The 25,815-nt window shown below is 43.9% G+C and overlaps 1 protein-coding gene across 3 annotated transcripts in view; it reads right to left on the bottom strand.

The window, feature by feature from the left end:
• Nucleotides 1–24,028, bottom strand: part of MELK (maternal embryonic leucine zipper kinase) — a 34,122-nt gene extending 10,094 nt beyond the window's left edge. Inside the window, exons 1-11 of one of the 3 annotated variants that reach the window (XM_088658413.1) lie at nt 23,940–24,028; nt 13,825–13,919; nt 12,858–12,943; nt 12,408–12,524; nt 10,404–10,547; nt 9,502–9,570; nt 7,908–8,000; nt 6,653–6,751; nt 4,224–4,292; nt 2,674–2,772; nt 924–1,010 (exon numbers count right to left, since the gene is read on the bottom strand). In XM_088658413.1, coding sequence (XP_088514539.1) covers nt 924–1,010; nt 2,674–2,772; nt 4,224–4,292; nt 6,653–6,751; nt 7,908–8,000; nt 9,502–9,570; nt 10,404–10,547; nt 12,408–12,524; nt 12,858–12,943; nt 13,825–13,919; nt 23,940–24,028 — 1,047 coding nt within the window. Of the gene's footprint in view, nt 1–923; nt 1,011–2,673; nt 2,773–4,223; nt 4,293–6,652; nt 6,752–7,907; nt 8,001–9,501; nt 9,571–10,403; nt 10,548–12,407; nt 12,525–12,857; nt 12,944–13,824; nt 13,920–14,241; nt 16,013–16,639; nt 16,820–23,939 lie in introns of those variants that run through there. The other 2 variants (XM_035141028.3, XM_088658412.1) reach the window with 2 other exon arrangements.
• Nucleotides 24,029–25,815: the final 1,787 nt, after the last annotated feature.

The following is a 25,815-nucleotide window of genomic DNA, read 5'->3' as shown; positions in this document are numbered from 1 at the left end:
TGATTCTGGCAAAGGTAGACAAAGGTAGAACAGGCTAGAGGCAGGTGACATGTTCAGAAGATAGCCATGAGACAAAGGCAGGTTAGATATGAAATTCCAGACAGGGCCGTCTTAAGCACCTCTGGTGCCCTGGCGCGACGGATCCCTCCGGTGCCCCCCCCGCCCCGTTTCCCAGCGCAACGGGTGGGCAGGCGCAGCGCAGCTGCAGAGGGCGCTGCTGTGCGGCGGGTGGGCGGGCTCAGTGCGCAGCGCTACTGCCGAGGGCGCTGCTGCGCGGAAGAGCGGTCGGGCAGGCGCAGCTGCGATGCGCCCCCTGGTGGGCCGGCGCTGTGGCGCCCTGCGCCACCCAGCCTGGCTGTAGGGCCGGACCCTGATTCCAGATGAGATGGGTGGTCTGTGCTATTAACACCCACAGATGAATACGGTAACTTTGGTTATAACTGGAAGTAAAAACAATAGAGAGAGCTAACCAAATCACATGGCCTTAGCAGGGTGAAAAGCTGCAGTTCAAGCAGATGCCACCATACAGGAGGCACTGCAGCACAGCAGAGACTGGGCAAATAATTAGTATGGGAGTTGTCCTGGTGGCTTAAGGTGTAAGGTGCCTGGACTCAGCTGCTCATGTCTCCCAGCACCTTACTATCTCAATATCGCCGCACAAGAGCCAAGAGTAAAGTCTTGAAAAACCCTAACCCTCTCCCAGCCCTTCACTGCAGTGGATGACTGGTAGCAGTGGGCCAATCTATTCGGTAACAGTTCTAAATTTAGAGTTTGAGGCAACTACAGCCACAGATGTATTAGAGGGCTTAAACTATGTAGTTCTAAAATAGAGATGTTAGTTTTGAGACACACTCTACAGAATTGAATATTAGATGTGTGAACAACTAAATCTCTCAGGAATTATTATTAAAGTCAAACATTACCTCTGAAATCATCTCTGCCATACTTTCTCTGCTACATTTGTGATACACCGAGAGTTCTGTTATGCAGTCTTCATCAAGACGTCCAAGCTGGGAGGGGAAAAGATGTTTAAATATTGGTGTTAAAGCTGCCATTACATCCACCCTCGTTTTTTAAAGACCTGCACACTATTGGCTCTTTCCCATCACACACTTTTCCATTGGATCACTAGGTCTACTCTTAACTGTCAGATCTCCAAAACATTTTGCTTTTAAGTATACCTGCCCCCGCATTTATTTACAGAATTTTGTTTGGGAAAAAATACCCAAGTGGTCTGTAATCCTTGATTGCAAAATACCCATAGGGAATCATTTACAGGACTACATAATAATGCATAGCATTATGTTGGTATCTATTAACATTAGTCATCTGCACACTTTAGAGCTGGAGATGGGGAGAGGATCCCCACTTAAAATGGTGATAAAATATAAATATTTGGAACAGGGCAAGCTTTTCTGAAGTCAAGATAATTTCCTATTAGTTTTTTGCAGCCCTGTTTTGTGTATTTTTCATAGTTCACTCAGCAGAATTGATATTGTGCCAGAGATGTTTAGATGTCGAGAGCTAGTATGTCTCAGCTTGTTCCTACAAGCAGTTATTTCTGGATTGAAACCAATTCTGAATGATCTCCTATTGTGCCTGGTGCTACAGCATACTGTTATTTTGCAGTCTGAGAGAGAAGAATTGAAACAAAATATGTTTAAGTACATGTAGCCAAGCATAAATAAAGGTAGAATGTTCTAGTATAGAGAAACAGTGACACTCAATGGGCAGTGGCCAGTGTGAATAATTTCGCCGGGCTCATCGCCTATATGCAAGCACAGCATCCACTAGATTTCAAATGGACCTGCTGCTTATTTGGCTACATAGAAAGGTCTCTACCCAACACTGTGGAGAGCCTCTGCTGGTCAGAACAAACAATGCCAGGCTAGATGGACAAATCAATCAGCTGCTTCCTATGTATGTATCAATGAACAGCTCTCTCCTATTGCAGGCCAGGCTTTCATTGGCTCAAGACACATCTGCAAAGGAAGATCCATTTCACTCCTGACTTAGAGTCAGGAATACGAAGGAAGAATTGCGAGCGCACTTATGCTTCTTCATTATTAGTTGTGGCTTGAAATTTCCTGCACCTGACATCAGGCATGGCATCAGAAGCAGAAGGTCAGTGTGGTTTGCGGGGAACAGACTGGTGGATCTAGCTAGGCCTAGGGGCCAGAAGGTCCCCACCACTGAGCTATATGCTCATGTGTTCAATGCTGAATTAATGAGGAAAAAAGGCAACAGCAATTCAGTTATATAATATGTATAAAATAATAATATGTCATCTCTCTCTCATTACTGCTGTCGGATTCCACCCAATTCAGGTTGTTTTGACACAGATACACATATATGGCTCACTGTTAAGTGTGTTGCACACACTCTTTAAAACTTCATAATGGTAGGCAAGTACAGAATAAAGGTGCAGCTTGCTCTTGAGCTCAGTCTAGAAACCCACAGGAGACTTGTATTAACCACTGGCGCAGACAGTACACACCATGCTTAGCAGCTGGCTGCATCATGCAAGAACACTGATTTCTTTCACTATAAGAATTCTGAACTCTTTTCAACACACAACACTCTGTGAGAGACACTTCACCTTGTTACCATTCTACATTAGCCTAGGTTCAGCTTTGTTATATTGCTCTTGTTCAGATGAATTTGTTTACTCACAGGGTATTTACTTTGCCACTGGACAGCAAATGAGTAGCCGTGCATGAGCCACGGGTGACTTAAGAGATGCTTAACCATAATCCGTTTCTTTGGGTCCACCTAGTGGGTAAGAGTAGAGGTGCATTTCAAGAAGCAGTTACTTTAATCACAATAAATAACTGTACCATATATTTTAGCAATCCTCTGCTATAAGGATGGAGCTGTGCAGTTAAGCAAAAGGCTAAACATAGTTTTTCCAGGACATTTCTGAAGGTTTTTCCTGAAAACTATCATGAAGTTCCTGTTCTGGATAACAGGAACAAACCATTCCATCAGCCCTGATTTCAGGGGTGTAATGTTCCATTCATTTGCTTTACTATTTAGAGTGTTAAAGGTAAAGGTAAAGGGACCCCTGACCATTAGGTCCAGTCGTGACCGACTCTGGGGTTGCGCGCTCATCTCGCATTATTGGCCGAGGGAGCCGGCGTATAGCTTCCAGGTCATGTGGCCAGCATGACAAAGCCGCTTCTGGCAAACCAGAGCAGCACATGGAAACACCGTTTACCTTCCCGCTGTAGCGGTTCCTATTTATCTACTTGCATTTTGACGTGCTTTCGAACTGCTAGGTTGGCAGGAGCTGGGACCAAGCAACGGGAGCTCACCCCGTCACAGGGATTCAAACCGCCGACCTTCTGATCAGCAAGCCCTAGGCTCAGTGGTTTAACCACAGCGCCACCTGGGTCCCACACATTTAGAGTGTTAAGAAACTGTAAAATGCTGTTAGTACCATTGTGATGTCTGAGTGAGGCACAATGATCAGTAACTTGCATCCCTGCAACAGGCAGGAAAGAGTCTGGTCACATCCATCTTAATTTCCCACTTTTGTTAAGCAGCTTGGGATTTCTCCCCTTTTTTAAAGACAAGGTGGGATGAAAGGAAGAACAGTAGTTGCTTTTTACTAGAGCGACTCAAGCTGAAACCTTCGTGTATTTCCCTCCTCTCTATATAATAAAGGTGCAACGCTATACGAAGTGACGAGACAAATTCATGGTGGATAGGGCTGCTGACAGCTATTAGTTATGATAGATGCAGCTTCCATAGGCAGCATGCCTCAAGGCCAGCTTGCATGCCCTAATGGTGGGCTTCTCAGAAGCATCTAACTGGCCACTGTGGAAAACGGAATGGACCCCTTTCAGGGCTCTGTGGAATTAAAACACCAACGTTTCTTAAATCACTGCTCCTATTAGAAGACCATTCCAGAGAAAAGAAGTGCTAGAAGTGGGGCAGAACGAGAATTCGCTTCCATAAGGTGTGGAGATGGCCACCAACTTGGATGAATCACATCTATGAAGGATAAGGCTATATAGGTCACTGACAATGGCTATGTTCTCCCACCACGGCCAGACTCAGGAAGCCTCTGAATACCTGTCACTGGGAATCAGGGGTTGGAAGAGTGCTGTTGCACTCAAGTCCTGCTTGTGGACTTTCCATAGACATCTGGTTGGTCACTGTAAGAACAGAATACTGAACCATTGGTCCATTGCTCTGGATTTTTCTTATGCTCTTATTACCTGCAGCATCTGGTGCAGCAGTAGTTCACTGGCAGGTGAGAGCCATTTTGGTGTCTCATATTTCCCCCTCTGTAGAGAAAATATTTTAGCATTAGTTCTAGTTGAATTAGTGGAACAACCATCACTTGAACCAATCAGAGTTTTCTGCCACCCTTCACAACCAAAATATAGGGTACGTTTTAGGTTTCAGGGTTGACCCTGAAAAGTAACAGCAGCACAGCCTGACCTCCAGTGGGCAAGTTGGTAGGAACATTAAATGGACCAATGTGGGTATCTACACAGCAGAAGATTTCACCCCCCACCCCCCCAGAAAATTAAGTATGGAACCTCTCATCTTTAGGAGAGTGAACTCAAAGAGCGTGAATGAAATTCAGTGTTAATAGCTAGTGTAATACCCAACTCTCCATATGATTGAAGCTTTCCACAGTCTGCATCATAGCACTCAATCATTGCAGACGTCACCTCACTGCACTGGAGGAGTCAAGGACATTATATTCTGCACATTTAGTGCCCAAATATAAATGTAGGCTACAGCTATAGTTTTTGATCAGCTGCTTTACTTCTCTAGCTTCTGATAAGTCAAATTTAAGAGGGCTGGAAGTGATTTTAATCTGTGGGCAGCACTCATCCATCTACTGAAGAGCAGATTGGAAACTACTGAAAGCTGTTCCTGAGAACTTACGTTTTATAAAGGAAATAGATTTTGCTTGATGACCAGGTAAGCGACAGAAGGACAATCCAAAGGCTCAAGACCCACAAAATATCTTGTAGTTTCAAGCCACAGACCAAGACACCTTAAAAAGATCTTAATCAATCCTTGTTTGTAGGCATTAGGGGGCCTTTCCCCTTCCTTCTCCCACCTAGTCATTTGGTGTGCATCATACATTCTTAGTCTAACCATCTATTTTTAAGAAACTTTTTACAATAGCCTCCGATATCTTAAGCTTACTGGAACCAAGCTCTGTGAGGATTTTAAGACCCTGTTTCCCTTATTGTTTTGGGGCAGGGATGGTGGCCCTCCAGAAGTTGCTGGACTACAGCTCCCATTATTCCTGGCTACTGGCCATGCTGGTTGGTGCTGATGGGAGCTGCAAAATCTGTGAAATGTTTAATCTCCTGCAGCTAGAAGATGTTGACTGCAGATTATCCGTAAAAGCCAGTTACATAGGAGTTTGTTTCAGAAGAAATCAAGAAGTGGCTACATAACTATAGTATGAGCCAGTGGTACACTGCATAATCTAACTTTATCTAGTATTAGCTCACATATTAGCTGCAAGTCAAGTTACAAGAGGCAGCTGGCTACCTAACCCAGGCCTTAGAATAGCCTACTTTCATTATAGCGCCAAATCAGGAAGCCCAAGTCCAGCACAGCACACTCAGACTGCCTTCTACAGAATCAAACCTGTGGACCATCAAGGCCAGTGCTGCCTACTTTAACTGGCAACAACTCTCCTGGTTCTCAAGCAGATGCCTCTCATCTGCTACCAGAGATTCTGGGACAGCACCTAGTCCTAGGACCTTCTGCATGCAGAGCATGTAGCAATTGAGGCTGAAGGTGTTGAGCAGAGTAAGAGGTTACCCCCTGCCTGGTGGCAGCACTAAGCAGAGTTGTGATCAAGTTAAGCACAGGCTATTGCCAAACATTAGGGCCATTTTGCAGGCACATGCTGGATTTACAGCCATGTATGATTAGGCCCAATTGATCGACACTGTGTGTCATGTTATAATTGCACAGGTTTCTTAGGTGCTGGCCTGATATGCTCCCCCCACCCACTAGCAAGCAATGGGGCGGGGGGGGGGGGGTGCTACAGAAGTCCTGTACCTTCTGTACTTCACAACTTGGGGAGAAAAATCACCACACCTCCAAGACTAATGCATACAGCATAAAAATAATTACACACCTGGCTAAGGTGCAGGAGAAGAAGTTGTCCTGGGCAGATTAAATCATGTGGGTGCTTACAACTGAATGAGTGCTTCTGCATGCCAAAGCTGCTGCCCTGGTCTCTTGCCATAAATGAGCACTTTTAGATTTCCTAAAAGGCTGACCAAAACACAATACAAGAGCCTGGGTGCCTTTCTGCTAAGATAGTGGATAGACTCTAATAGACTACAAGAATGTTTGGGTGGGGTGGGGTGGGGTGGGGTGGGGGACTTGAAGAAAGAACATAGCAGCATTTAAATGCCAAGATTATCCCAAGATGGGCCTTTTTAAAAAAAGCCACTGGAATATCTCAAAGGAGCATCCTTAGGCTTCCATGAGAATCAGCGAGATCAAGAGAACAAGTTTTAAGAGCTATGAAAGGGCTTCTTGCTATAAATCCCCCCAAATCCTGTTGGAAACAGGTCTCTCCCACAGTAACTGCTCAAGCATCCTCCCATGAGCGTGAAGACCCAAATCCTGAAAATAGTACATATTCCAGAATACATACCACTATTTTCTTGTAGAGCGCCATCACATTATCATCGTCAAATGGTAGAAATCCACAGAGCAGAGCAAACAAAAGCACCCCCATGCTCCAAATGTCAGCCTGGGATGACAAGCAGGTAAGTTATAAAAATATAGAGGTTAGTCACTTCGTGCACAAACATCCTACATAGCCCTAATACACAATAACAAACAAAGTGATGTTCACCTCAGAACAATATGGTAGGTACAGGCTATCAACTTTTGATGTTAACTGCCCAGCCCTTGGGGTCCACAGTGTCGCTGGCCACATTCACCTAGTGAGCACAAGCCCCAGTCTCTCACCCAACCATGAAGTTGGAGCCGTGATCACCCCTGCAGTTGTGTGGCACACCTTGCAAGCAAGCCCTACCCTACAGTCATGAACCCCATCTCCCTTGCAGCTCCAAGAGGTTTTCTTTGTGGGTGGGTGAGGAAGAGACAAAGGCTTGCATTCTGTGGTCCTGTGCCTTCAAAGCATTTCAGCAACAAGCCCCAGCCTTCGTCTCCAGCTTTCAATGTCCCCCCCCAAAGGATAGTGTAATTGCAGGGACAATGCTCATCCTAGCTGCAAGATGGGGAGAGGAGGTTAGTTTGGAGCAAAGTAAGGGATTGATTGCCTCACAATTTAAAAGAGGGTGAGGTCAAGAAGAAGCCTCTGCCCCTTGGGCACTAGCACCCATAAATTTCTCAGAACCCACCACTGAGTCATTGACAAAGGCAGACAACGGTGTGGACACTGCCACTCCTCTTATACTGCAAAAAACAGATTTAGCCTATCAGCAATGTATGCAATTAGAGGAGAGGTAGGGCACACAGCTTGTAGAGTGTTAAGACAAAGGTTCAAGACTGGCAGGAGAGGAAGGCTTTCCTCTTCCATTTGGAGGGTGCCCACATTGCCTACTCCATAAGGTAACAGAGGAAGATATTGCAGAAGAGGAATAAAAGATGCAACAGCACTGAAGGGATGACCAGAGACCAGGACCGCATCTTTGCAGAAGATGCTGAAAACAATATTATCCACATCACAGTTGTCATGTATGCCCCTTTAAAATTGCTCCAGCGAATTTAAAAGGACATTAAATTAAAAATGTAGTAGTTAAAAAAATAAAATAAAATAAAATTGCTCCAGCTTCAGAAAGTTAACAGACTTTGCTACATTTTACGCAGCGGCACCATTCTGTAAAGAAAATGTGTATGCAAGAGTCAATCGAGAAATGTTAAAGAATCTACTACAATACCTCTGAGCCAATGTAAGCTTTGCCCTGAATCAACTCTGGTGCTGCATAGGCTGGACTTCCACAGCAAGTACTTAGATGGTAATCCAGACCACCCTACAGCAAGAACAACATAGTAAGCTACATCTGCAACAGGATACATTTTGCATTTCACCTAGATATGCATGCAACTGACAGTGGGCATTGTCAGCCCGAAATATCTAAGATGTTAAAAGCAAAGTCGGATTGCTTCCCCAGTTCACAATGGGTTAAACCAACCTTTTTGAGTCCACGGCTCCCTTGACCAACTACATTCTTTCTGTGGCACCCCTGATATGTCACCCCTTGCCTGAAGAGCTGGCAGCCTTACACCCTTTTTCAAACACCCTCCCTTGTGGTGTGTTCCTTCAGCCTCCTCTCTTCTCCCCTCTTCTTGGGAGTCCTCTGGGCAGCAGTAGCTGCCGCCCCTTGTCTATGAGCTGCCCCCCTCCTGCCCCAAAGAGAGGTGCCTCCTCACACTCCCCCACAGGGGCCTGGGAAACACCCCCTGGCCAGCCCCAGAGGCTCCATTTGCCTGGCGAGCTTGTAGCCACATCTGCTGCTGTGCAGACCTTTGGGAGGCAGAGTCATGACAGGGCATCAGAGGAGGAAGCAAAGGAAAGAGGGACAGTGGCCAACGCCACCTGCGGCACCCCTGACTATCATTCAAGTAACCCCAGGGTGCCACGGCACACTGGTTGAAAAGCATTCTTTTCTTTCACCTTTCAGCCACTCTAAGTCACTATATATGTCAAGTTTGTTTGCCAACTGCAACTCTATGACACCCTAACCACCTTCTAACCCTGTTCCATTTTAACCTGCCAAAGTACTCAAACGTACTTAAATTCAATTTAGCACACATAGGGCCAGATAAAGAAAGGAAAGAGCTGTCTAATAACAAGCTTCTGTTCAGGACCCTGGGTTTCCAATCCTTTATCAACAGAAATTCAACAATCTGCTGAAGCCATCAGCCCAAATTTCTGTGATATTTACATGTTTAAACTCCTTCAGTATTGTACTGGGAAGAGCCACAATGTAGGAAAGAAGATAAATCAGGATACAGTCATACCTCGGGTTGCATGTTTTTGGGTTGTGGACCGCGCCGAACCTGGAAGTACCGGAATGGGTTACTTCTGGGTTTCGGCGCTCGCACATGCGCAGAAGCACAAAATGACATCACATGCGTGCGCAGAGGCGCTGAATCGCGTCACACGCGTGCACAGATGCAGTGCTGCGGGTTGTGAATGTGCCTCCTGCCCGAATCACGTTCGCAACCCGAGGTATGACTGTATATCATGGGGGAGCATGTCATCTGAACGCAAACCAAATCACATCACACCTTTCAGTATGAACCAAGTGAATGGCTGGGTTTCAGCATGCTCATGGCTGAGCAGAGCTATTTAAATTCAGCTTTAATCAGAAGGCATCTATGGAGCAGGAAGAAAAGACAGGAAACCTCTGACATGGTTTGGTTTGGAGATGAAACAGCAATCATCTCACCTTGATGACAGCAATAGTATCCCGTGTTTTCTAGTGCCATTGGCAAAATGGCGGAGTTCATTGCTTTGCACAAACTCACCAATGGTTTTGCACAGAGACCAAAGTCGATCAGCTTCAGGTTATGCTCAGCATCAATCAGCAAGTTTTCCTGACAAGAGAGATTGCATGCCAGAAGTAAATTTATACAGCAACCTTGTGCTGTAAATTGTTGACGAGGAGAAATCAAACTTCAGTCAAATTCCCAACCCTAAAAACATACATAGATAACAAAACCAGGGAAAACCAGCTGGTCTCTTAGCTAGACTGAGCTAGAGAAAGAACTGGAATAAAATCAAAATGAATCTTTATGAAGCTTGCACTAAAATCTCTATGACACTAATTACGCTGAGTGGGATTAGAGGCACAGAATGCTCAGATGCTCTGGGAACTAAGCTGTTCACAATGCAGCTTCTATAAGGGATGAGAAAGATGTCAGTTTGGCTGGCAGCTGATGCAGGTCTTGAGGAAACCAAGGCAAGTAAGAGCTAATCAAAAGAAGGGAAGGGCTGCATGTTCTGTGGAAAGGGAGAAGCCTAGTTCCTAAGTTTTAGTTAAGGGATGGTGGTTGAAGAAAGTGAAACAAAGTAGACAGTGCACCGTTTGCCAGAAGCAGTTGGGCAGGCAAAGCTTGGAGGACCATGGATTGTGGGCAAGGGAGCAACATCTCGCTAGGTGCAGAGCCTAGACTGTAGCAAGGAAGTTCTGCCAGCTGTGGCTTCAACCGTCACAATAGCACTGTGACATGTCAACCACAAAGGTGTGACAAGAAGGAAAGAGCAGTGGATATGATGGCAGTGAGGTCGAACGTGAGATACTGGGATTTTTGGCTGTGGGCTTCTTTCATGCAAAACAGAAAGAGCAGCCACCCCAGCAAACTATTTGGAGTCTGGAATACAGCTAGTTTATTCCTAAAGAAACTCTGCTTCAACCTTCCACACTTACTGGCTTAAGATCCCTGTGAGCATACCCTTGACTGTGTACGTATGCAATGGCAGCTACAATCTGGCGGAAAAAGATGCGCGCTTCCTCTTCTGCTAAGCGATCCTTAGCAATGATGTAATCAAAGAGCTCACCGCCAGGGCAGTACTGTAGTGAAAGCAGAAGGCAACAGTGTTTAAGAGGCACTGGGCTAATCTTTAAGCCAACAAAACAAGCTGATAAAAACTGTCAGGATCTAGAAACCAGGAAGCTGTCAAAGATACCAAATCAAGTTTTCATTTATGAAAAGGGCAAGTTTCTATCCTTCTTTTGATCCCTTGGGTTGGATGTTTAATACGCAGAAGGCCAATGTCTGTACAGTCATACCTCATGTTACGGCCGCTTCAGGTTACATGTTTTTGGGTTGCGGACCACGGGAAACCCAGAAGTACTGCAACAAGTTACTTCCGCCCTCACACATGCGCAGAAACGCCAAATCGCACCGGCGCCAATGCCATGCTTCAGGATGTGAACGCTGCGGGTTGCGGACGTGCCTCCATCACGGATTACGTCTGCAACCCAAGGTTCCACTGTATTTCCAGGCAGTTACTGTGTTCTCCAGTCCTAGCACAATGCAACCCACCACAGAGTAGCAGGTTCTGGAATAGAAGTCAGCAAGGGCTCCACAGGTAAGGAACACATTTCTGGGAGAATCCTATCAGTGACATGCATAGGTATGGTACACGCTTCCTGAATATACAAGAAGCAGATTATTGAAGGGCAATAATCTGTATATTCTTCTTGTATAGTCTTACAAAAAGGGCACAGCAAAAAAGCTCAAAAAGCTGTTTTTAGGGCAGGATGCAGCCCGTGGGGATCCCAGTTGCACCCCCACCCCTCCCCACAGCTGAGACCCAGTGAAGAATGTGTCTTCGGTACTTAGTTTTAGTCACTCAATATCCTTCCTGCTCCTCTTTCCCCTGCACATTTAACTCCTTCCTAATGTCAACTGCCTGCCTTTTCTGCACACAGGAAAAGAATTTTTGTTTGTATTTGTAAAATGCTATGTTGTGCAGTCAAGCAGGCTAACAAATCCATGTTTCTGTATTTGGTAGAACACCACTCTGGGCACTTTTAGTGCAATATCATTTTATATTGCCTTTATGGCATTTCATGTTTTCTTGTGTTTATATCTATTGTTGTACACCATCTTGATATTATACATGAGAAGTGACAATCAACTTTGCAGAATAAACCTGCAGAATACAGGTTTAGAGAGGAAATTTTCTATTGTGCCTGATTCTAGAACTCAATGACTGACGTTTTCATATTATTTATTTATTGAATTTATATACCACCCTATACCCAGAGTTCTCAGGGTGGTTCACAGAACAAAATCAAAATATAAAACCACAAAATATATAATCAAAATAAAAACAACACCCCCAACAAAAAAAAACTACAGTACATTTTAAAAGGGCATATGAACATAGGCAAGGAGAAAAGGCTGCTTGTATTGTATTAACATGCTGGAAGAGGGTTTTGCTTGGAGCTTACATGCATGCAGGTTGCTACCAAAACACAAGGCGGCATGATGAGACACTTTTGTCCCCATCCTGCTACTCTATGCCCCCAAGACTATAGGCACTTGATCCCTTCCCTAGACAAGTTACAGAGAAGAGGGAATTTCCAAGAAAAACTCTGGGCCAGCATTCTTGTTGGTTTGAACAGTGCCAAAAGACCAGTTGCGAACTAACCATGTTAGGTCGTATAGCTGCCACCACTCCTTAGTCCAACAGCTTGGGACAGGAGACCCTCAAAGCCTTAGACAACATTAAGATTTCAAGGAGTAAAGAGTTAAAAGTTCTGCCCCAAATGACAACATACCAAACGGCTCCCACTGTGAAGGACCAAGAGAAAGATCCTAAAGGATGCCAATAGTTACTGACAGGGACTATTTCAGGCTCCTGACATTTTAGCCTTAAGCAGCAAATATTTTAAAAAGCAGAATGAGGTTTCAAATCTTACCTCTAGAATCATGAATATCTTCTTTGGTGTCTCAATCACCTGGTATAACCGACAAATGTTCTGGTGGCTTAAGCTCTTCATGGCGTCAATTTCTGTTTTGACTCGAGGCAAATCATCCTAAGAGATGAAAGGTTTGTGGGATTTCCAGATAATGGCATGCCACAATAGAGAAACTTCCTCTAGATTTTCCCCGTCCCATTGTGTTCAATCATGCTTATGAGATTGTATTTTAAAAGCAACAAGTAAATGCCACTTTAAGGTCTGTTACAGAAACGCACTGTCCAGGTAGTGCTAACAGAACTCAACATAGTCCCAGAAGCTTTGATGCAGAGCTTGAAGTCTGAATTCCATTATGGCCACAAATGTACAGTTTCACACTAACAAGTTGTACGATTACAACCTTATTTGTACAAAGGAAACCCATCCTTTCCCAGCAAGAAAGTCACTCACCCCCAGAGACAGCTTGTCCATTATTTTTATTGCAACCTTTTCTCCGGTAAGTAGGTGACGAGCCAGTTTAACCTTTGCAAAACCACCTACAGTAAGGAAAGAAAAAAGGCAATGCTACAGATTTAACATTGGTGATCAACTCCTTGATAGAGATCTAGATCCCTACATGGTACCATCTCTGTTCTTTGTACTTTTGCCTCAAAACTCTCTGTGAAACCTTTGGCTTAACCCCTTATCTTCAACTGTAACATCCAACCTAAGTGCTAGATGCTTCTGAGTTAACATATACAGTATTTATATCTATACAGCATTTATTTATAAGCTCCTCATACAGCTCTTAACCCAGAGTACAGTCCCAAATGCTACCGCATCAAACTAGTGGGACTGACTTCTGCAATAGCGTGCTTAGATTTTGCAGTAAATCTGAAAAGAAAAGCAATATTAAATACTACCTCCCTTTAACAATCATCTAAATTGTTTTTAATTTTATTCATGTTGTGAGCTACTTTGGGGGACTCCCCTGCTTTTTGACCAAATAAATCTAATAAGCAAGCTAGATTTTCATAGCCCTTTATTTAGAGCAGCTTTTACAGTGGTACCTAGACTTACGAAGGTTTTGACTTACGAAGTCCGCAAACCCGGAAGTATTTTCGCCGCGCGCACGGTCTGCGCATGTGCAGAAGCGGCGCGCACGGTCTGCACATGTGCAGAAGCGGCGCGCACGGTCTGCACATGTGCAGAAGCGGCGCGCACGGTCTGCACATGTGCAGAAGCGGCGCGCACGGTCTGCACATGTGCAGAAGCGGCGCGCACGGTCTGCGCATGCACAAAGTGCAAAATCACGCTTTGCGCATGCATCAAATGGACGCTTCGACTTACAAAGGATTCGACATCCGAAGAGCGCCGCGGAACGAATCGCCTTCATAAGTCGAGGTACCACTGTATTTGAAATCATCAAGGAGCATACCTGTACCAACAGTTTCGTGTAGTTCATAATACTTGAGTAGCTCCTCATAATCATCCATAGCCATGCTGAGAGGCAAGACTTTCTCCTTTAGGCACCTGGGAGAACAGAAAAGCGACCATTGATGCCAAAAAGGTCATAGCAGCAAAACACAAAACACTCACTATAAGTTCAATATAAATAACATTTACTTATTTATATTTTTAATTTTATGAACTATACCTTTCATTTAAACTGACTTTAGGGCAAATTCTACAAGCACTTTTAAATACTTGAATATATTACTAACATGTTATGTTTTTTTAAAAAAACACGTAAGATATACCTAATAAATACATTAGTCAATCTTTGTGAAAACTCACTACTAAAAAAAGAAGTGGCAGGGTGGGGGCAGGGGAGAAGGGAAAACCAGATGATTACCGGTGGGGATGGAAACAAGGCCTCTGGATCTCCTTGGCTGGACCAGACCTCCCTGTCAAATTTCTTCTTGATCTGTCAAATCAAAGTCAGCACGGCAGGCAATACTGCCTGCTTGAAATGGGCAAAACTAGCTCATTAGGTGGGGTAATTAATGTAGTGCCCTCCAGCTATGGACGAACTAACTCCCACCATCCCCAGCCATTGACTATACTGGCTGGGGTTGATGGGAGTTGTAGTCCAACACATCTGGAGAGCCCTACTCCTTGTTGGATCACCCCTGTCATAAGGCATAGTCCTGCTCATTTCCCAGTGGCATCACAATATACCCTTGGCTACCATCACCAAGCCTCCCTCCCCCAGCACACCACAGCCTGATGCTTCAAAAGAAAGCTTTTACTGTCTTCCTTTTTCTTCAGAATATCCCATACTATGGGGGACAGATTTATTCATCTTTGAATTGATGATACTCAGGAAAGGTAAGTAAGAATGACATGCTAGTTTCTCATTGTTTACATTAGGCTGCAACAGTTATTGTCTGCCTTCCAAGGAAGGTCATTTGTATTGCCTGATCCATTTCTTCCAACCTCTAAATGCTGAAAGAGTGATATAGAGGATAAATGTACCTTCATATCTCCTACCTCTCATCAAAGGGGGATACAAATGGCACATATTTGGCCTAACCTATTTCACCCCTATAAGTAATATACACAAGCCAAATGAAGGCATCATAGGAGTGGGGAGAAGCAGGATCACATGTGCTATTGCTGTCCTTGGCATTTATGTCTAGTCTCCCCCACCCCAATGATCTCTACCCTGCATTCACATACATCAAATCTGCAAATATACATACAGATCAACGTGCAAAAGGGTGTGATCTCACTCCCTGTCCCTGCACAGATTCTTGAACCCCAGATCTCACAATTAAATCCCCAATACAGAATAGATACAAGAATTCATGTTCAATTGGTTTCTGCTTCTTTGAGACTCATGCTTTACATTTCTCTACAAGCTTGCACAGAGAGCATAAAAAGCATCATCTAACTGAAGATCTGAGTTGCCAATATTTTATAGCCCATATTTTACATTGGCTCCTTAGCAGCAATGGAACCTCACCAACTTGGGGGAACAATCAAAGATACTTCTGCAGATGATCTCAGTGACCAAGCAGGAATATAAGGGTTCAGGCGATCCCCAAGGTATCCTGGATTCAAGTTGTTCAGGGCTTCATAAATAAATACAAAAACCATGAACCTAGCTCAGTAGCAGATAGGCAGCTGTTTTAACAATGACACCACATGTTCTTGTGATGCGAGCTCCATGATTGAGTGGGGATTTGAACCCTGAACTCCCAGGTCCTAGTCCAACACTCTGACCACTACACCACACTGGCTTCCTAGAGTACTTCTGCTATGGGGCAGCTATATAAATTAAGAAGGTAAATAAATATGGATAAAGCAAAATGTCACTTAGAAAAGGATCTGAAATATTTCCCTTGAAGCTTGGAATCTGTTTTATTCTGGATTGTTTCATTTAATGTTTTAATGTGTTGTAAACTATTCTGAGATTTCCCCCCCCCCCCTTAAAATATAAGGCGTTATAGAAATGAAATGAATAATAATAAAACTCAGGGGGGGGGCAAACAACACACCAAACTGCTGTAAACTGTAGGCACTGTCCTGCCATATGCCTCATTAGTTGTTCTTGTTTCATCTGTACTCTGCCTTGAAGCTCACCGGGTGGCCTTGGACCAGTCACCATCTCTTAGCATGACCTACCTCACGGGGTTGTTGTGAGGATGAAATGGAGAGAACCATGTACACCACTTTGAGATCTTTGAAAGATAAAGGTGGTATATAAATGTAATAAAAAACTGAGTTCCTGTCAGGGGAAAAGGTGGGGTGTGTATATATATATATATATATATATATATACAGTATATATACATATATGTACACACACAGCAATAATCAGTGCTTTTTTCTGAGGGTATGCATATACCCCTAAACATTTTGTGAATCTTTGTATTTTTGTCCATTTACTGTATTTATTTCTCCCGATTCGAACTATAAAATGGTGATTTTCTTGAGTCAAAATGAGAGTATCCCTAAACATTTTTTTGGGGGGGGGAGAAGCACTGGTAATAATAACAACAACAACAACAACAACCCCCCTGCAATGCAGGAGGAGTCCTTCTGGTTAACAGCCAGAGGCAATAACTCGCTGAGCGTTTTGGGTTAAAACGCGCGTCAATTAAAATACGATGTTTTCCCCCTCACTAGCTAGTAAACGAAGGTCTGTCTGTCGGCTCGCCTTTTATCGAAGCCGCGGACCCCGCCCAACGCTCGCCCGAGGGAAAGGGCCCATCGAGCTCCATAGCGACTTAGCTCGCATTACTTACCAGGTTAAAATCACAGCAGCCACAAAACCCCACAGCCGCCTATCGCATCTGAGGCGAGAGCAACGGCGTCCCGGAGGCAGCCAAGGATTTAAAATTCCCGGACGGCGCCAGCACTTCCGCCCTCCATCCAAACAAACGCGGGGTTTTGGCCGGAAAAGGCGGACCTGGCCGAAAGGGCCCATGGGAGGAAGGTCAGAAGAACGCAAAAAGACGGGGGGGATGTCGGCCGTTGGTCCGCCATGATGGGTGTTCCACGGGTTGTGTTTTTTTTTTAAAAGGGGGGGGGTGAGCCTTTTTTTAGTTTATTTACTGATGTAGTTTTGGGCATCGCTTGAGTTTCTTGTAAAACAGAAGCTTTCCTTAGCGAACCGAATTTAGTAACGGGGGGGGGGAACGCCTGGCCAAAGTTAATGGCCGTGAAATGTTGCTTATTTCAGTGGGAGAAATTCAGTAAAACATGTTTAAAGCGCTTAATCCTACGTGGATCGTATTGCTTACTGATTGCTTACTAAACAAGCTTGGGTAAATTTAGCGAGATTTCTTCCTAAGTGTAGGAGCAGCAGAGACGCACACAGCTGCTTTGATTAGTTAGTAAAGTGGCTTAATATTTATGAAGACTTGTGGAGACGAAAACTAGTTTTCAGTACTGCATATTTCCCTCATCACCCCCTTGCCCTGTAATATGTTGCAATTGTCAAACTCAGGGGAACTCGTGGTCAGTTTCCCTAATGCCTTTGGCTGTTGTTCTTACTCACCTGTTCATTGCTCTGGTAAAACTGAATGCTTTCCATAAATGTGTGTGTGTGTGTGTGTGTGTGTGTGTGTGTGTGTGTGTGTGTGTGTAAAATGTAGAAACAGCAACTGAGCAGCCTTGAAAATGAGCATTTTTCCCAAAAGGGAGAAAACTGGGATTTGCATAATTTCGAAAACTATTTAAAAGCCTCTCCCTGCTTATTTAACTTATATGCAGAATTCATCATGCGAAAGGCTGGACTAGATGAATCCCAAGCCGGAATTAAGGTTGCCGGAAGAAATATCAACAACCTCAGATATGGAGATGACACAACCTTGATGGCAGAAAGTGAGGAGGAATTAAAGAACCTTTTAATGAGGGTGAAAGAGGAGAGCGCAAAATATTGTCTGAAGCTCAACATCAAAAAAACCAAGATCATGGCTACTGGTCCCATCACCTCCTGGCAAATAGAAGGGGAAGAAATGGAGGCAGTGAGAGATTTTACTTTCTTGGGCTCCTTGATCACTGCAGATGGTGACAGCAGTCCCGAAATTAAAAAACGCCTGCTTTTTGGGAGAAAAGCAATGACAAACCTAGACAGTATCTTAAAAAGCAGATGGTTACAGGTAGGTAGCCGTGTTGGTCTGGATCGAAGTAAAATAAAAAAATTCCTTCAGTAGCACCTTAAAGACCAACTAAGTTTTTATTTTGGTATGAGCTTTCGTGTGCATGCACACTTCTTCAGATACCAAAGAAGCAGAGACATCACCTTGCCGACAAAGGTCCGTATAGTTAAAACTATGGTTTTCCCAGTTGTGATGTATGGAAGTGAGAGCTGGACTATGAAGAAGGCTGATCGCCGAAGAACTGATGCTTTTGAATTATGGTGCTGGAGGAGACTCTTGAGAGTCCCCTGGACTGCAAGAAGATCAAACCTATCCATTCTGAAGGAAATCAGCCCTGAGTGCTCACTGGAAGGACAGATCGTGAAGCTGAGGCTCCAATACTTTGGCCACCTCATGAGAAGAGAAGACTCCCTGGAAAAGGCCCTGATGTTGGGAAAGATGGAGGGCACTAGGAGAAGGGGACGACAGAGGACGAGATGGTTGGACAGTGTTCTCGAAGCGACGAACATGAGTTTGACCAAACTGCGGGAGGCCTGGTGTGCTATGGTGTGCTATGGTCTATGGGGTCACAAAGAGTCGGACACGACTAAACGACTGAACAACAACAACAAAGTTGGATTTAGCTTCCTCGGATCACCCAAAAATCTCACAAGGGAAATGTGCTTGTGGTCTTCCACAGTAAAATGGAGAAAGCAAGGTAGCATTCAACCCAGGCATCCCCAAACTGCGGCCCTCCAGATGTTTTGGCCTTCAACTCCCATGATCCCTAGCTAACAGGACCAGTGGTCGGGGAAGATGGGAATTGTAGTCCAAAACATCTGGAGGGCCAAAGTTTGGGGATGCCTGTTCTAGCCTAATGGAAAAATAAGTTTTGGTGGTGTGGATCATTTTTCTCTGAACGTTGCTGTGCTTATTTTATTCCTCGAAGGGAGTTTTTTACCAGCATTTTTACATATAGACCAGCTGGTGGCAGTAGACTACTGTTCATTTGCTCAACCAAACTTCCCCAGATGTACAGGCCTGCAAGCCTTTTTACAGTATTGTGCTCCATCTGCACAACCATGATCAACAAATTTGAAGCACTATATTTTTAACTGCCTTTATAAACAGTTTCGTTGTGCAGATTCCAGATACCTTTGGCAGCAAAACGATCAGTTCTCAAGCATCTTAATAGCATTTTTTTTGTGTGCTGTGAACTTTCATAGACAGAAGACAAACAAAAAAACCCTGCTTAGCCCTCTGTCGTTCCACTGACTCAAAACTTTCTTCCCCAGTCCAACAACTATGCTGCAGGGAAATGTAATCTTTTCAAACATTGCAATGTCCAAGGCACTGGTACAAGGGTCGTTTCCACCCCATCATGTATTTTACAACTTGGTGTAATCCGTGTCAATGACATCAGTGGTTGCAAGAGTTATTCTCTTTTCTTGTACCATATATAAATTACGTATTATTACTGGACTTCTTCAGAAACTGAACACTTCTGGAGTGATGTAGCACAATCAGAGAGCTTTACAAAAAAATAAAGTCACTGATTAAAAATTTAATACTAATCTGTAGTTTTATGTATTGTTTGCAGAGGCATCAAACAATGCAGCTTGCAGCTGGCTTTGCTTTTTCTTCTTGGGATGCTTGGTTCAACTTTGGCTGGTCTGTTCTGTCCTTCCCCTCATCGCTCAATTAATTTGCTAATTCCTTCCAGGGATATTTAATTACAGTTGGATCTTTTTCAGTTACTGGGCAATATTTGAATCTTCTAGAATTCTCGTACATGTGCAAGTGTCTTTCTGACCATTGGACTTCATGCCTGTCCAAACTCTCTTTTATTGTTTTGATATTCTAATTGTGTGAGCTCTCCTGGAGCCAGTACTACTGAAGGGTGGTATATAAATATTTCAAATAAAGTAAGCGTGGATGCTTACCTAAAGCCCTCCTGCCTGCAATTATATGCTTGATTACCTGACATGCATAAGAGGTAACAGCCCAAGATGTGTATGAACAAAGGGTTTATATTGATTATTTTTGAGGGCTGTATTAAATCATACTTAGTGAAACGCAACCGTTGCTTTGCAGTAAAATACAGGATAAAGAACCTTTCTGTGATCTAAATCAGGCAAGCTCTTTAATGGTATATAGTTAAAGGAGCATACTAATGCATTCGATTGCCTGACCCCATTTCTTTTAAAGCAGGTGAGCCCAGCATACTTTAAGGCCATTGTTGTATTCATGTTCTCTTTTACAATACCATTAATGAAATATCATTCTCTAATTTGAAGTTTTAATTATAGCCTGGGGTGCTGCTCCCTTATTTCTGTTTAGTGAGAGGGGGCAGTCTTCTTTTCTCAATCTCTTGCTCTCTGTAGAGAATATAAATTTTAAAATGTATCATTGGAAGGATTTGCAGCCTTGTTTTAACTGTGATTGCCTGTCTCTCGTCCTTTTTTGTTAGCACGGTATTTGCACTTCTCAAATCACTCTCTTTACATCAATAGTCACTTAATAAGTCACGCGAAATACTTGTTGGGAAATGGTTTTATGGTGTAGGCACTGACTATATTCATTTCAAACTACTGGAGTAGCTGTGGGGAGGGGAGGTGAATTTCATATTGAGGGTCAGTAGGAAACAGATTGGATATAAAACTTCCAATATCGTGATGCTTTTATAGAAATGTGACTGCACTTGGAGTGCCGTGTCCAGTTCTGGCTGCCTGGCTTGAAAAAAAGAGATTGTCGAGCTTGAAAAAGGGCGGCTAAAATGATTAAGGGGCTGGAGAAGCTCCCGTGAAAAGAAACATTACAATGTTTGGGTCTTTTCGGTTTAGGAAAAACATTGTGACATGATAGATGTGAATGAATTGGATTGTGCTTGGCATGAAGGAAGTGGATAGGGAGAAGTTTCTTTCTCAATACTGTACTACTGTACTAGGACCTAGGATCATCCGCTGAAACTGAATGCTGGGAGAATCAGGAAATGCTCCATCCCATAGTGCATACAGGGCCAGCCCACTCATGAGCCAAGGTGAGGCGACCACCTCAGGTGGCAGAATCCACAGGGGTAACCAATTCAGATGTAGATCTTTATTTCCCCCATGTTGCTGATGTAGATCTTCACTCACTCTTCCTTGTCAGTTAGGAGGATGGGAGCCATTTTGGGGTTCACCTCAGTTGCCACAGTGCCTTGGGCTGGCTCGGAGTAAACTGTAGAATCAAACTGTTAAATGGGTTAAACTGTAGAATTCATAGCCACAAGATGGAGTGGTGTTTGCCAAGTTGGATGGTTTAAAAGGGGAGTAAACATATGTGGAGGCTAAGACTATCCACAGGGACTGTTCTTAATTTTGTTATTTTTATAGTTTATGCTCATTTTGTGTGAGCCACTTTGGGGAGGCTATGCTTTAAAAGGCACCATAAAATTATTTCTACAGATGAAAATGAATAAAATATAGATTTTTCCGTCAATGCCAAAATGCGGAAGAATGGACATTCCTTTTCAACATACAGTACTGCAAAGGAGATGGAAGAGCAGAAATCCATTTAAGGTCACGGGGAGAGAGGGACCAGGAGAAGTTAGTGCTCCTCACCTGGGCCATACCAAAGGGGCCAGGATGAACTAAGAGCCTAGAAGCCTAAACCAAGAAACATTAAACTCCACTGGTCTATTCAGACTTCCGGTCTGGCGCCATCAGGGATCGGCGAGGAAACCTCGGGCTCCGAGGTTCCCTGCACTTCGGGGGGGGGGAGAGTCGCTTGGGCAAAGCGGCCCTCCGGAGAACTCCTGGATTGGGCTTTCCAGGAACGTGGGTACCCAGCAGAGCTCACCAGAGTCTCGCCCGCTGCAGGTAACCCCCTTTTTTGGGGGGGTGACGAGAGCAGACGGAGCGAGACGGAGCCTTGGGACATTCGCTTTCTCTGAAGCGCGAAGCTCCGTGCCGGTCTCAATTGAGCACCAGATTCCTCCAAAATTCGATTTGGACTTGTAAGAAAATTTTTATTAATCAATTTGGATTAAGAATTTGGACCTGGGAGGGGAATCCGAAAGAAAACGGAGGTCGTTCCCCCCCTCACCGAGATATCAAGATGCAATTATTGAGCCTGCAGCCATCATGCTGAAACAGGACTCTGAATTTCTCTAAAAATCAAAGTGGACCCCTTCCCTGTGGCAGCGGAGCCAAGGGAAGGCGATTTATTTTATCTGCGTGGATTTCCGCAAAAAATTGGAACTTTGCATTAACGAGCTCTCCGGCAACCGGTGACGGGAAACTGGAGGCTTCGATCAGCTAATATTAGGACTTGTCTCTGGCACAACAGCCTAAACGCCATTTTGTAACTTGAGAAGACATAGTATACAGACAGTCAAAACAACACCACTAGATGTGTGAGAAAGGGATACAAAGTGTATGGGGAAAAGTTCAAGAAGTGTTGACAGGAGTAAAAGAATACAGAAGACTTACAAAGTTATGGATTGAAACTCAGCGACAACTTCTCCCCACAGACAATTTTGAGACACAGGTTGAGGACATAGATCTTACAAGCATTAAAGTTGTAGAGGAGGAAGAACAAGAGGAGCTACAGATTTCGATCGATGTGCAAGCGGTGAGAGAATGTTGCACAGGACATACATTACAACAAAGGAGCTCCAATGTGTGAGGAAGCCCAGGAACCGCTTTTCCCAGTGAGAGAGGGAAAACAGGTTCTTGGGGGAAATGACCAAGCTGTGACATTTAACAAAGATGTGGCCTGGATTCGAACCTCCTTAGTGAGAGAAGGGAGGCAAGAACCAGGCGAAGGACATGCTAAATGGAGGGACAAGGAAAAGGAGGAACTGGAGTGGGGTTGGCAGAAGGATTGCTGGAGAGAGGAGGGTGGGCTGTTGTGGTCGAGAGATGGAGTGGGATGATTAATAAAGCATTGTAACTATGGGACGGATTAAATGGTCTGAACTGGAATGCATATAAGGAACTGATCGAGATACCCAGTGGAATGTCAATCGGGAGAAGGAGGGGGGATTTGGATTACATTAGGTTAGAAATGAGGTACCAGAATTGTTAGAATGGAAAAGGTAGAATATTTTTTTAAGAAAATCAATAGGCTAAAGGGATTAATTAAAAGGAATAATTTGTGTAGTAATTTGGAGTAAAGGATTATATCTAAGTATTATTTTAAGTATTAAGTTTTAAATTGTTAGTTCTGGAATAGTTAATCAGGAAAATTGCTAAGATGGGATATAATTAGACTCGGGAAGGAGGGAGCGGGGAAGTCGAAGTTATGACAAAGATATTAAAATATCAAGATTGCATTTTTCTTTTTTCTCTTTTTTTCTCTTTTTGCCCTTTCCCCCCTCCTCTGGAATTTTGTCCAGTTTTTTGTGCTATTTTTGCTCTTGTTTTTTCCCCTCTCTCCTTTTTCTTATGTTTTGCTTTTTTTTACACAGTATTATATGATGGGACCCAGGTGGCGCTGTGGTTAAACCACTGAGCCTAGGGCTTGCTGATCAGAAGGTCGGCGGTTCGAATCCCTGTGACTGGGTGAGCTCCCGATGCTTGGTCCCAGCTCCTGCCAACCTAGCAGTTCGAAAGCACGTCAAAATGCAAGTAGATAAATAGGAACCGCTACAACGGGAAGGTAAACAGCGTTTCCATGTACTGCTCTGGTTTGCCAGAAGCGGCTTTGTCATGCTGGCCACATGACCTGGAAGCTATACGCCAGCTCCCTCGGCCAATAATGCGAGATGAGCGCGCAACCCCAGAGTTGGTCACGACTGGACCTAATGGTCAGGGGTCCCTTTACCTTTACCTTTATATGATGTGATGATGTGATGATTTGTATTTTAAATTGGAAAATGCCAATAAAGGTAATTATATTAAAAAATATAAACTCCACTGGTCTATTCCTTCCCCCTCAAAACAAACACCCTGTGTGTGGCTTGGTGATCAACACTTACTCTGAACTCTTTCTTAGCTGCTGTGACAGTAGTGTTGATTCAGTCACAGCCAAACAAGGGCAAAAGTTGGCACCAGCAAGATCCACCATCAGGAGTGACCCAAAGATGCTTCTGCCAGCAGCCAAATCCAAAACAGTAAAAGAGAAACATTAGAATGTTGCAGCCTCCATCACAAAGAGTTGGTTCAGTTTGAAACTGCATTGTCATGACGACCATGTCAACACACAACAGCGTTGCAATTCCGAGCAGCAACTTTCCTTTTTATTGTTAAAAATAAGAAACCAAGCAGATGCAACATAGGAACAAATTTCTCTCCAGCCTTGTAGGGCCGTAATGGACCTTCCAGTAAATAATGAAAGGTTCATTAATTAATAAAGTCAGATCCATATCTTCTATAGATGGCATCAGCATGTCCATTTCTGCTGGTTTCAGAGATTTCAATAACTACACTCAGATCATTGGCAAAGTTGGGTTTTTTCCAATAGCAAGTCCCAAAGCATTCTGCAGGTGTTAATTAGCTGACAAAAGGGATTTCAAAATATTGGGACTGTTTTCTTCAATTGCATTGAACAATATCAATGCAGAATTGAGAAGTAGCCAGTTTAATTTATCCCCAATAATTTTGCACTGTCAACTTGCCCGCCACATATGAATCAGTTCTGCATAGGATGTCCTGTCTTTCCAACATTTAAATCATTATATAGAAAGCATCCTATTAACCCTTGCTTGGGGCCAAGGGGCTGCTGATTTGAAAGCTGACTGATCATTGGACAGGACCCTCCATTGTAACTAAGGGCAGACGGTGTGGAGCACACAGATTGGTCCTCCAACATCTTACCACCACTCCACCTTTCTCCCCTACCCACTGCCTGAAGTGACTGCCTCACTCTGTCTAATGGTAGAGCCCATAGAGTTTTCTATCCTCAATTAGCATGTGAGATGATTAATCCTGAGAGGCTGAGTTTTTCCTCTCATCACTTTTCCATTCTGAAATCTTCACGGGCACATTATCTGTAGACATCCAAATGAAAGGGATCAGAATTATCATTGGTTGCCAGTGTTTTAGAAGAGAGGTTCGAATCTAACATAATGGATACTGATCTCTGCAGGGTCTTGCTATTTAGCAACCCTCGTCAGTAACAAAATGCATTTTATTTTGAAGATGCATAAGAACCTAGCCAATTATCATCATCAATGTCTTTCTTTAGAAAGCAGGGGGCAGGAAGATGTGTCTGGTGGGAGTGGTGGTGGGGAGAGACGTCTGATTGCACTATCAGTGCAGATTGCAATGGGCATATTTATTCTCACTCCTGAAGGGAAAATGTTCGGTGGTTCACTTTCACCTTTAATACAGCTTTCATTAGCCACGATTCACGATAAAGTCAATGCAACAGGCAGGTGTGCTTTTGTTTAATGCAGGATACCATGACCCACACTGCATTTGGATAACTGTTAACCATAACTACCCACTTGTTGGTGGGTACAAATGAGAACATCTTCAGCCTGTTCCAAACCAATTGCATGGGACTGTGACAAGCTTTTGGACCCATTTCAAAATACTAGGTTTTACCTTTTGAAGCCTTTCATCCCGTAGAGCAAGCATACCATAGACCAGGCATGTCAAACCTGCGGCCCTCCAGATGTTTTGGACTACAATTCCCATCTTCCCCAACCACTGGTCCTGCTAGCTAGGGATCATGGGAGTTGTAGGCCAAAACATCTGGATGGCCGCAGGTTTGACATGCCTGCCATAGACCCTTTACTAAGTAGGCTCACCTCACCCGCTCCAAGACCTTTCCATTTGGGGAGTATGGCTGTCACCTGTATTGCACGAAGCAAGGCTTTCTGTGTGGTTGAGCTGGTTCCCTAGGACAAC

The sequence above is a fragment of the Zootoca vivipara genome, chromosome 15 (genome assembly GCF_965207765.1).
Source record: "Zootoca vivipara chromosome 15, rZooViv2.hap1.1, whole genome shotgun sequence".
Taxonomy (NCBI): Eukaryota; Metazoa; Chordata; class Lepidosauria; order Squamata; family Lacertidae; genus Zootoca; species Zootoca vivipara.
This window is presented reverse-complemented; position numbering and strand designations above follow the sequence as displayed.